This window comes from Sphaerodactylus townsendi, linkage group LG08 (genome assembly GCF_021028975.2).
Source record: "Sphaerodactylus townsendi isolate TG3544 linkage group LG08, MPM_Stown_v2.3, whole genome shotgun sequence".
Lineage (NCBI taxonomy): Eukaryota > Metazoa > Chordata > Lepidosauria > Squamata > Sphaerodactylidae > Sphaerodactylus > Sphaerodactylus townsendi.
In genome coordinates, this window is record NC_059432.1 from 86,310,280 (window position 1) to 86,322,673 (window position 12,394).

The following is a 12,394-nucleotide window of genomic DNA, read 5'->3' on the forward strand; positions in this document are numbered from 1 at the left end:
AGGGAAGGAAGGGGAGACGATGACTACGTCACCTCACAGAGGCGCAACCCAGAGCAGTGCATTTTCCTGAAGGTCCTTTTTTTACCCCTTTTCTATCAGGCGGGCAAAGACTTTGGCCTGGGTGGGAAGACGAGTAACTCTCCCAGAGATCGAGAGAATAGGAAGCCATACCCCTCCTTACCCTAGATCCTTTCTCGCCCTCTTGAGCCCCATGACCCACAGGTGTGTACTGATTGGTGAGCCTTGCTGGGGTGGCTGGTGGTGGCTTTTGTAGGTCTGTATGAATTTTTGCCTTTTCATTAAAGGCTTGGAGTACTTGGTAAAGCTCATCACACAAATTACTCCTCCAGTTACTGAAAGAATAGCCTGCTTACAAAAGAAAAGGAGAGGCTGCCTTTTCTCCCTGCTGCCTTTTTTGTGTTGGCATGGGGTGCAACCAGAGCAAGTTTTCCAGTGCCTCTTGTATTTTTCCACACAATGGGCTTTATTGCTCGTGTGAACATAAACCGCCATGTGTGTGTAAAGTGCTGTCAGCTTGCAGCAGATATATAGTGACCGCAGCAAGAGCTTTCTAGGGGAATGAGAAGCAGATGCAGTTTATTGGTGCCTTCCTCTGTAGAACCTTCCTTGGTGGTCTTCCAAGTACTGACTGTGCTTAGCTTCTAAGATCTGTCAAGATCGGGCTGTACTATGCCGCCTTCCATCCCAAAGCCCCACTTAACTGCTACTTAAATAATAAGGCCATATTCTGGTGGGCTGTTATTCCTTTTTCCCAGTTAGCCCCTTGCTCTGTAGAACTGGGATACTGCTTTACAGGCAACGTTTTCTCTTCAACCACGGGTCATTTCTCACCTTTTTGGGGGAGCACTGTGTAGGTAGTCTCCATCCCTGCATGGATGTGGTCAGTCACGTGGCAGTGCAGAAGCCATGTCCCAGGATACTTTGCGATCATTTCGACAGTTTGAAAAGTCCCCGGGAAAAGATCAAAGACATCTCCCCGGTAAGTCCTGGATTGCTTTCAAGATAAAACAAAAACAACACTTTGTGTCAGTGAATATTCAAGCAGGGCAGTGCCAATTAGTCGGAACAGTTATGCCCCATAAAATGATCTAGATTATTTATATGAGAGTTTTACATAAATGGTATTGTATTTAAAATTGTCATTAAAGAGATGCAGATTAACTTTTTGTCACTTATTAGGTGCTGCTAATTAGAAATGACACTACGAGCCACTGGTCTTGGCAGTCCAAGGAGGCTTCCTTCATTTAAGAGACTTGGCATCGACACCAGTATCCAAAATGTTCACCACCTCTCCCTGGTTACAGAATAGAAATCAGGAACCCTGGTGTTTACCTTGTATTCAAAGCTGTGGCCATGGAAATGTGCAGTGTGCATATCTACTTCATTGCCCATTCCTAGCAAGTACCAGCTGACTTTGTCTCCAATGTGCATGTTAAGGCCATGCAAATTCCCGAACAGCCGTCCATTAATGGCTAAGGAAAGAAATGCTTGTTGTTGAAGCAGAACTTGTTTTTCAATTAAAAAAACCTGTTAATTAACTGCCTGTCTGTCCAGCCACCTCCCTACTATATTCAGTAGCAGTTAATTCAAAAGTTTAAAGCAACTCTTTAACTCCCTCCACCCCCCAGTTAGCACCTACGGATGAAGAATTCTTTCCCCAGCTATAAATATAAAGTGAATTCAACACACAACTTTCAGACTGCTCTTAGATTGAGCATAGTTCAATCTCTACTATTTCTCTTCTTTTGGGATTGATCTCGGGCCATTGGATTTTTTCAGTAAGGCAAGGGTGATGTATGAATCTATAGGGTTTTCATTTGTTTTTCAACTAGAATTAGTAAGGTTCAACTCACTGATCCATTGCCTTTGATCAAGTTTGTCAAAAGTTCCTTTCCCCTTTAAATTGGAGATTTCTGTATTGAAGGTCATTCAGATCCATACATTTAGAATTCTTGCTGTCAAATGTGGCATCATCTGAATGAGCAGGTGAGCTGTGCTTCAACAGGCTTGAGTTAGGGGACTTTTGATCCAGCTCTAGCACAAGCAAACAACCTAGTAATAATAGCCCTTATTTCCACCCCTTCCAAACAGCACCTGCAAAACACAGCTGGGCAAGGTATGGTGAGAAGAGAAGTCCAAACTTTGTCAGCCTTTATGCAGTATATATAGCAGGGACCAATATATCTACCCTTCTAGAGCTTGTCTATTAAAACTAAAAAAATAAACAATTTTATAGTCCTGTAGCACTTGCAGTTTTTTAATCTGAAGCCCACTTCGCTGTACTCATGAAGCTACTTAAGGGGCAATGTACATGCACACACATGCACAGCATTTGGCTATGGAGGAAAACATTGTAAGCAGCGGGTTCAAACAAAGCAACACAAGCGGCAGCATCTGTAATATTTCTGTATAAAGTTCAACTATTGATAAGCACAGTGAGACTCCTTACAGGAGAGAAGATCAGGGTATAAATCCAAACTCCTTTTCTTCAACTGAAGATAGCATTCCATAGATTTGGAAGTAAACCGTAGCCTGTTAAGGTTTCTGCACTAATAAATTTGTTAGTCTTTAAGGTGCCACAAAGCTCTCCTCAGTGTGTGTGTATAGGGAGAGAAACCAGTTGTCATCATTGTGGGACTCGGCCTATGAAATTCCATAGGATACAATCTTATCCGGCACACTTTTCAATCTCTATGGAAAGATCTTAGGACAAATCATCCACAGCTTTGGGGTTAAAGGCAATCAATATGCAGATGATCCCCAGCTCTGTATATATCCTTATTCAAATCTCCCAGTGACTTGGTAGAGGTCCTGCCTAACTGCCTAGCTGTTGCAATGTGATTAACTGGCTACGAGTGAACAAATTGAAACTAAACCCTGAAAAAGACAGAGGCACCGCCGGTTGGGAAAGTGAAGGCCATTTGACTGCCCACTTTTGAGGAAGTTAAGCTAATCCTTGCTGACTCAGTTAAAGACTTATAGTAGACCCAACTCTATTACTGGAGAAGCAAGTTAATACAGTTACAAAATGCTAGAATGCCGCAGCTCAGCCATTATCGGGAGGTAGATAGGGCACGCATATTATTCCCATTCTGCAGGGACTTCACTGGCTGTGCATCAGTTACTGGGCTCGGTTTATGGTTTTAAAATATTAGCTATCACATACAAAACCCTTCATGGCCTTGGACCTTCGTATCTGTGATGGACCTTCGTATTGTGAAACTACTTTTCCTCATATGCTACACCACAACAGCTTTACTCATCAGAGGAACTGTGGAACATTAACAACTGCCCATACGCATGTCTTCTCTGTTATGCCCCACCTTATGGAATGGCTGATCTGAAAAGGCCAGGAAGGCTCCCACTCATATGGTTTTTTAGAAACTGCAAAACTGAATTATTCAAGAGGTCTTTTCTGTGCAGGTAATAGACTTCTGCTGTACTAAATGATTCACATAGTTACTTTGAAAGTGTAATGGACTGAGGCCTATGCTCAGTGGTGGGATTCAGCAGGTCCGCACCACTTCGGCAGGACCGGTTGTTAAAATGTTACTTGTAAACAACCAGTTGTTAAATTATTTGAATCCCACCACTGCTGTGCTACTGTGTGTAGCTTGCTGCAATGAAGATCCTGCTACGGAATTTTGCATCATTGAATGTGTTATGTTAATACTTCTATTTTGCTCCAGTTCTGTTTTAGACCTTTGGTTGGTTCTGCAACCCTAATCCTTTTGCAGTGTTCATTGAATGTCACATCTGTCAATTGTATTGACTCACTCGGTGTAATCAGTCTTGAGTTTGGGTGAGAAAAGCGGACAATAATTAATGTAAACAAATAAAAACAACCTATGGGCATCCCTGATTTTGTTGCACACTGTGTTACTTGGGAACAATGGTTTTCAGCTCTTTTTAGATATGAATAGCAATTTGTCTTTTTAGGTATGAACCCTGCCCTAAACTAAGGTTGTTCCTATATGAATACCATGTATACATGAAGTATAAAAGATGGGGATATTTTTACTCTATTATATAATATGAGAAGCCATCCTAGCTGCTGCAGTTGTGAGATACTTGTTATTTTTTCCAGGGCGGGTAGGTGCACAAATTGTAATTTTGGATGCTAAGAATACGCAATTTCTTCCCAAAACTTACCATGCATTTTATTGCTTTCAATAAACTCCTCGGCTTCTTTATTTACTTCTTCTGGCTTGGCAGAGTACGTTTGGATATTTTCATCCAAGTACCAAGATTCATTTTCATCGAACACCAAAAAAAGAAGAGCAAATTGCACCATCTTCTGCCATGGGAGAATGAACAAAGGTTGCTGGCTACAAACTAAGAGTGTCCCTATTAACCCACTGTAGAGGTCCTGAAAGAACAAAGAATATAATTGCCACTCTGATAGTTGACAAAATAGCAGACAATGAAATACTGGCCCATCTCAAGCAACATAATATATTAAATTGTACTGCATTAACAGCCATTACAGACAAATGCTGACTCATAGCAGACATTTCTAAATCAAAGATATATGCTTTGGAGAAATTCTCAGCCTCTGAGGGACTTGTTACAACCTTTGTAGGGATGAGCCGCTGACCCAGCAGAACCGTAGGCAGAGTGCTTGGCATGCCGGCCCAACTACGGCCTTCTGGTCGCACCCGCTCCCCCATCCCCCACCCCCCCGGTGAGTCACAGGTCATGAACTACCTGGCTCACAGCAACCAGGTGTCCCAGACAAAGGGATAATGGGGCCTTTGCCCCCAGGTGTGGATTAAGCCCAGACACGGACGCTTCCTCCTACACGTACCAGCCCGATGAGATCATGCATCACCTGACGATCTCCCCGTCTCCCCGCTCTCCTCGCCTCCCCACCGATCCACCCCTTTGCCCGCCTCCGGAGAAACCCTAATGTGTTGCTATGAAACTAGCACGCAGGCAGAGCGTTGCCAGGATCACGGACTTCGCTACCCCGCTAAAGCTGGCTCTCTCCACCAGATGATATCTCCTCAAGATCTCATCTTTGTCCTTACGGTGACTCCGCGGGCACGACTACAACTGGTGCTGAAACCTGGGAATCCTCGAACCTCCACCTCTGCTTTACCATCGCCTGGGGAAAGGGTCACGCTGGCATCGACGTCCGCTGGATCGGCTCATCCAGGGACCCACTGCATCGGTACCGCCCCATCTGCTGGATCAAGCATCCAGGGACCCGAAGTTCTAGGACACTCTCTCGCCCTACCTAAACAACGGCAAATATGGGGCTTTGCAAAAGCAGGGCTTATGACAAGCACGCTAGCTTAACTGAAAGCGCCAGCTAAAAGCCGCAGGGTCTCCTCAGAAGAGAGGGGAGCTGCGTGAAATTGGTTGAGGAGATTGTAGCTCAATGTCCATGGTACCCAGCAGAAAGGGGACATTGAATCTTAAGGATTGGGAAAACATCGGGTGCACTCTGCACAGAGAGCCTCGCGCTCCGGGATGTCACTGCTACTGACGTGGAGGCAATGTTATGTCGCCATCAGCCTGCAGGTCTATGGCTCTCTTGCCACAGATCGCCCTCCTTTCTCGGTCTCTTCCAGCTTCAATTTCACCCCTCGAACTTTCTCTATCCGCTAAACTGGACGCCTGTCCTCCTTCTGCCTCCCCTTGCTTCCCCTGTCACCTTCAAATCCTTCCGCTGCTCGGCCGCCTCCTCCCTTCGCCTCCCACCTTCATTTTCCGGGCCACATCATGACTCAATCAGCGCCATCGCACGGCGCTGGTTTCAAAACCCTAGCAGAGCCGTGATAGCCACGACCTGCAAAAGGGAAACCCTGACGGGAAGACAATGCCTACATCCTCGCCATGTGCCCCGGCCCATTACACTGGACTGCTATGAAGGGGAAGATGGCATCGCTCGGGCGAAAGGTTTGTCGAGCACCGCCCCCCCTAGGTTACAACATATCTCACTGAACTCCCGCGAAGGCAATGCGGGACGTAGGGGAATCACCAGTGTAAAGGATTCAATGGTGTTGATGTTCAGGACAGTCATTGCCTTTGACTGAATCTTCCATAACCCGGCTATGGCCAGCATCTGGCGGCGCGCGAGACTCTGGCGGAGACCTTATCTTTGGCGAGAGATGAGGACTCCGCTCCTGATGGGAACTGAGGGGATGGGATGGACAGAGTTATAACCTGTGCTTCTGGCGGGAGACTTTATTCCCGCTAATGGGCCGCGGTAATGCGGAGCTTCTAGGATGTTCGAATAAACGGCCTTTTACACCAAAAGCCTGTTATTTCTGCTTCTATGGAATTCCTTTACATTGTGGCAGGAAATCCTAGTTCATCTATCTTCCCAGCAGCGACCTCTGGTGTCTCGCATGGAGAGGTGTTGAATATTCCTGAATCTGTGGAATAAAAGCGTAGCCCCCAAAGAGGGCTCCGAGCTTCTTTATGGATTTGGAGGAACCGGGCGGAGAACGGACCATGGTAACTTCTTTCCCGCCCTCAGATCATCGAAGTCTTCCCCTTACTCCGCTGGGACGGCGAGGGACGGAGACGCATCATGTGGACTTGCATGAGTCGCTTGGGGCTTTGCCCATGGATCGAAGCCTGTGGATCGGATATTCGCCCGCTTCGCAGGGATTACAAACCTCAGATGCAAATCCGTCACGAGGAGACGGCCTGACCACCTTCATGCAGCAACACAGGAGTCCATTGAACGCATTCCTGACTCGTGATTTGCGATGTTCTGGCGAACTACCGCGGCATAGCACTGGGGCCCGCCCTAAGACCACCGTTGAAACCGACTTATCGGGATTGAGGGGTATCCGCATTCAGCTTCCGGATCGACTCCCCAGATTCCGGATCAGCAGTTGCACCTGAGGCGCCTGAGCCGCTGCGGGATTAATGGTAGGTGCTGCATTCTGATGAAGAGGAATCCGGCGAAAGCCTGCCTTCCTATCCGATCTATTCCTCCCGCCAAAAGAGAGCTTCGATGAGGAAGTGGGCTGACTTCGCGATGCCCAGGAAGCATGGGCCCGTGAACGCCAGCTAAGGAAGAGAACGGAGAAGCTGCAGCAAGAGCTGGTTCCGCAAAAGACCGAACAGCAGCGAAAGAAATCCAACTCAATTGACCGTACAAAGACGCTGCAACGGCAATATATGCAGAATCTATCAGTCCATGATAAGGTCCTTGAACACTCCAAACTGACTTAGAGCGCCAACGCCAAAGCTGCGCATATTACGCGCGTACGCGAAGTGAACTAACTGCAGCTATTCAACGGTGACGCACTCGGCCAAACTGAACGCAGAGAGCAGCTTTGCATGCCATTCAGGATGCCTTGACTCGCGAAGGAAAGAGACTTAGTCATTTTGAAAAGGAGCTGAAGAAGCAGCAGGACAAGATATTCTAAGTTGAGCTCACGCTGTCACTGGTACAGCTAACGCCAGAGGGCGACGCTGGGTCCTGCATACTCGGCAGATATCTGCCACCTTCCAAAGACTCCGCTGTTCCCACCAGAACACCAGCGCGCCGGGCGCTGGTGCTCTAATTCCACCGACTCGCCCACCTCTGGCGCTGCTCCTCAACTCTGCGCACCGGGCTTCAGCGGCTTTGGCGTATCGGAGAGAGGATATTACAGACCTCCAATACTCCGCTCCGCTTCGATGGGACCGCTTCCAAAACCCTACTTCATCCTACAACTCGAGCGCTCACATGGAGGACTATGACGATTTGTACCGTCTGAACGCCAAAATACGGACATCGGGTTCCGCTCTTTGGATGGAGCAGCAGCAGCCGACTGTTTGTGACTCTTTTTGATCTGCAAGGGGAGGGATACCGCGACGGGTGCCTCCGCGCTCCTCCAAGCCTTAAGGGCTCGCTCAAGATCCGGTGTTGAAAAATGAAGCCATCCTCAAGACCATCAAATCTTATTCAGCAGGCAAATCAGCCTTTGCCTAATTTGCCCGCGGAATTTTCGGCGGTATGGGCTGCTGCTCGACTTCCCGAGGGCCTGAGCGATGAAATGAATTTCTCGATGCCGCCTACGCAAACTGGGCGCGGAACGGTGTTCCTTATTCGATCCTCCGCGACTATTGCTGATTGATTGGATCGAATTAAGATCTCAAGTGGCGCCTTCGCTTTGATTACGCCAGGCCGGGGCCGCCCATCACCAAAACCTCGCTACGCACTCACCGGGCTACACTCGCAGCTGCCTCCAGCAGCTTCTACCGAAACCACCTCCGGCTTCGCCTGGGATTGTGTCTTTACTTCGCGAGGACCGGTCATCTTAGCTGCTAACTGCCCGAAAACAGAAGCCAACCGGCCCGCCGCCACACTCCCATCTGCCGCTTTCACCACGCTAATCCGGTCAGCCTTCAACGGCTCGCCTTAAGGCGGTTACCGGTTGCCACCCAGAAGAGGGGGAAGCAGCTTGTTCTCTTCAGCCCCTGCGGATATGGGTTCGACCTGATGCGTGAGTGAAGGCAGCGCCCCATTACGACATTCAGTTTATTCTGGCCAACCCCGCTAAGCACACCAGATATAGCCTGCCTCTTGTGTAGATTCTGGGTGCTCCCATTGTTTACCGCGCTCCCCAGGTATGGAGGAACTTGACTAGACCGAGTCCCCTGGCTAAGCTTCCATACCGTTTCAATTCAAATGGACTGCAGCCCTTCGCCGAAGGACCGCCCAGTTCAAACGCAACTGTCCTCCTCACAAGTGCCTGACCATTGGGAGAAAATTAGTTTTATTCTGGCGCCGTGGCCAAACACTCCATAGTCCTTGGGCATGCCATATGATTGTTGTTGCATGAACCAAAATTCATTTGGAAAGAACGGATCTTAGAATTCACTGACCCTCCCTGTGGAGAACACATGAATTGGGGAAAACTCACCTCCTAATGACATAGTTCCCCTCTGGCTTCACAGCTGTGCACGCCCACCAATTCCTAATCTACCGGGCATTCCACCGGGCTTACCAAGATTTAGCCACAGAGTATTTCAGGAGCAAGAATGCCATCAATTGCCACCCTGATAGAGACACTGACTGCAAAATCAGACATGTTTCTTTGTAGGCCCAACCGCCCAAGGGCAGAATCCACCGCGATGAGTCCTAATGAGGAGAAGGAACTTCGCGGCCTTCTTAGACAAGAACCTTGCCTCGTGGGTTCACGACGAGCTACCAAACACACACATGCTGCTCCTGTATTTGTTAAAAGCGATGTGTCTTTAAGGCTCTGCACGGATTACCGAGACTCACGCGTTTCTGTCCAATAAATACCCTTGCCATTAATCAAGGACCTTTAGATGCATTGGGCAAGGACGATTTTACCAAGTTGGACTTAAGAGAAGCTTTACTACAGGTCAGGATTTGCGGAAAGGCGAACATTTGACTGCATTTAACACAAAATTTGGACAGTATGAATACTTAATAATGCTATTCGTTAAGTGGGGCCCTCGGAGCTTTATGGCCCTTTTATCAACGAAGTTCTACATGATTTATTATACAGGGAGTAATGGTATACTTAGATGATGTTTTAATTTATTCACAAACCATGGAGGAGCATGAAGCCTTGGTTCGGGAAGGCTATTAAAAACGCTTTGCTCAACAACTCACAAACTTTCTAAATGTTGTCGTTCAAACCTCCATCGCATCATTTAAGTTACCGATTCTTCCGAGGGCTAAAATGGATCCTGCTAAGATTGAAGCAGTCCTCCAATGGCCTGCCCCTACCAATCGAAGGAACTCCAATCTTTCCTAGGGTTTGCTAATTCTCTTTATCGTGGACTTTATACCCCAATTCGCTGAACTGGATTCTCCCACTCACAGACTCCTCTTTACGCGACTATGGGTAAAGACCCACAGGCTGCCGCCCGCCCCTTTCCTGGTCTAAAGAATGTCAGACAGCCTTTCAACATTTAAAATCAGCTTTTACTACCGTAACTTATCCTAAAACACCCTGACCCAGATCTTCCTTTTGTGGTTCACGGATGCTCTCGACAAAGCGCTTGGTGCAGCCCTGTTGCAGAGAAATAAAGATGATAGGCTGGTTCCGCGGTGCTTATTTATCAAAGAAATTCTCCCGTGCTGAGCCTCCAACTGACTGTAGGGGATAAAGAGACTGCGCCATCAAAGTAGTATCTCTTCACTTGGCGCCACTGGCTGGAGGGGCTAAAACACTTTCAAGTTTGGTCGATCACAAGAACTTCTGGCCTTTTCCACTTCAAGATGTCCGCTAAAACAACTCCGGCAACATTTCGCTTCTTCACTGTCCATTTTTTCCCCGAAAAAACCAATAACTGGCTGATGCGCCGCTCGCCCGGGAGGGTGGAGCTGCCTTACGGGATATCCCACAAGAGACTGTTCTCCTCCACTAGCTGGCTGTCACTGATCTCAGACGTCCACTTCTCCTTTCTCCACCCATTCCCAGCGCCTGGTCTCTCCTTTCCTACTTTAGAACTCGAGGGATAGCGGCTGGGTACAGCCACCAGCTGAGGAAGGTGACTCCCACCACGCTTCTGAGAATGGTGTTTACGCGGGGATTGCTGGTACGCGTCTCCCTCCGTAGCAGGTGCCCCGAGGCTCGTCATGATGCCCGGCCGGCTGGACATTTTGGTTTCTTTTGACTCTTCTGCATTTGGTCTGGGCCACAATTTGGTGGCGATGCGCAAAGACATTGAGACATATATCAAAGGTTGCTCTGTTTGTGCGAAGCCAAACTGCTCCGAAAACCCTATGGTTCGTTGGAAGCTTCTCCCGGTGGCCTCCCTCGGCCTCTGGGAAGTCATCTCCACGGATTTTATTACGGATTTGCCAGAAAGTCAAGGCAACCACGGGTCTTGTGGGTGGTGGTGGAATCATTCTTTCTAAACAACCCTATTTCATCCTTACGTGCTTCCATTTCCTCCGCTTCCTAAGTTAGCGCCTGTTAGTTAAATGTCTGTTCATTCAGTAGCATATTACGATCGCCTACTACTTCACCGCTATAGTGGTATTCCGGAATCGCTGGCCCCAATTCATTTCAAAGTTCTGGAAAGCTTTCCTGGGCTTGTTAGCCCGGCAATTGCCGCCTCTTACCACGCCTTCCAAAGTGACGGTGAGTCGGAGAGAACTTAACAGAACCCTGAGCAGTGCATTTACGCTTGTTATTAACCAACTATCACTAAGACAACTGGCGCGAAGTAGCGCTAATTCCCGCTTTGGCAGAATTACCATAATAATGCGGTGTTCAGGCAGCAGTACAAAACCCCTTCGAAATTGTGGCAAGGTCTGGTCGATCCTTCCCTCGCTGTTTCAACCCGCCATTCGGCGGAAGCTTGAATCCTCCCGAGTTCCAACAGTGGGATTTTCATCTCTGGCCGAGGGTGGAAAACGGGGTCCAGGACCGCCTACAGCAGCAGGCTAAAGACTCCCAAAACTTCGCCGATAAGCACCGCCGGATTTCCTTTTACGGTGGGCTTCGCGTATTTGTCTTCACCAAAAAAATCTCTGTGAGACGCATATACCCTTTCTTGCAAAACTGGGCAAAAGATCTGCGGGACCTTTTAAGATTACTAAAGTGATTAATGATGTCACTGCCCCACTGACTTTGCCTTTACCCTGCTAATATCCATCCTGTCTTTCATTCCAGTTTGCTCAAGGAGGCTCCTCGCTTTCCGATGCCTGGCACGACTACCGGAGGAGGAATCTCGCTCACGACTATAATTGATGGCCACAAGCATTACGAAATTGACGCTTCATCCTGGACTCTTCGCTTTAATCGCAAACGTTCATTGCAATATTTAGCCCTTGCGGATATCTCCTCTGGGGTATAATCACGGGTCTATTCCGAAAAAATATTGACGCCCCTGCCCTTCATTTCCTTGCTTTTCTCTCTCTCACCGCACCTTTTCCGCACAAACCTGGGGAGAAGTTTTTCTTAAGGGAGGCAGAGTGTAAAGGATTCAATGGTGTTGATGTTCAGGACAGCCGCCTGGCCTTGACTGAATTCCATAACTCAGGAAGCATGGGCCAGCATCTGGCGTAGAGACTTCCATGGCGAGACCTCATCTTTAAGCGCAGAGAGATGAGGGACTCGCTGCCCCATGGGGAAACTCCGGGAGGGGATGGATGGGACACAGAGTTATAACCTGTGAAGCTTCTGGCGGTAGATTCTTTATTCTGCCACGCTGCGGTAATGCGGAGTTTCTAGGATGTCTCGAATGGGGAACGGTCTTTTACACCAAAAAAAAGCCTTTTATTTCTGCTTCTATGGAATTCCTTACAACCAGCCCTTCTATGTGAGAGGCATGTTGGAAGCAGTCAGCGAGGGAATCTTGCACCTAATGGTTCCGGAGGACTGGAAAACCACCTTTCGCATGCTCTTAAACCCCGCGACAGTATGTGGTCTGGGGA

The 12,394-nt window shown here is 48.1% G+C and overlaps 1 protein-coding gene across 2 annotated transcripts in view; it reads right to left on the reverse strand.

Annotated features, from left to right (window-relative positions):
* The window catches only part of LOC125437823 (ceruloplasmin), a 42,901-nt gene that overhangs the window by 2,460 nt on the left and 28,047 nt on the right, over positions 1-12,394 (reverse strand). For both annotated transcript variants that reach the window (XM_048505829.1, XM_048505830.1), the window contains exons 16-18: positions 4,174-4,390; positions 1,354-1,493; positions 853-1,015 (exon numbers count right to left, since the gene is read on the reverse strand). In XM_048505829.1, coding sequence (XP_048361786.1) covers positions 853-1,015; positions 1,354-1,493; positions 4,174-4,390 — 520 coding nt within the window. The remainder of the gene's footprint in view (positions 1-852; positions 1,016-1,353; positions 1,494-4,173; positions 4,391-12,394) is intronic.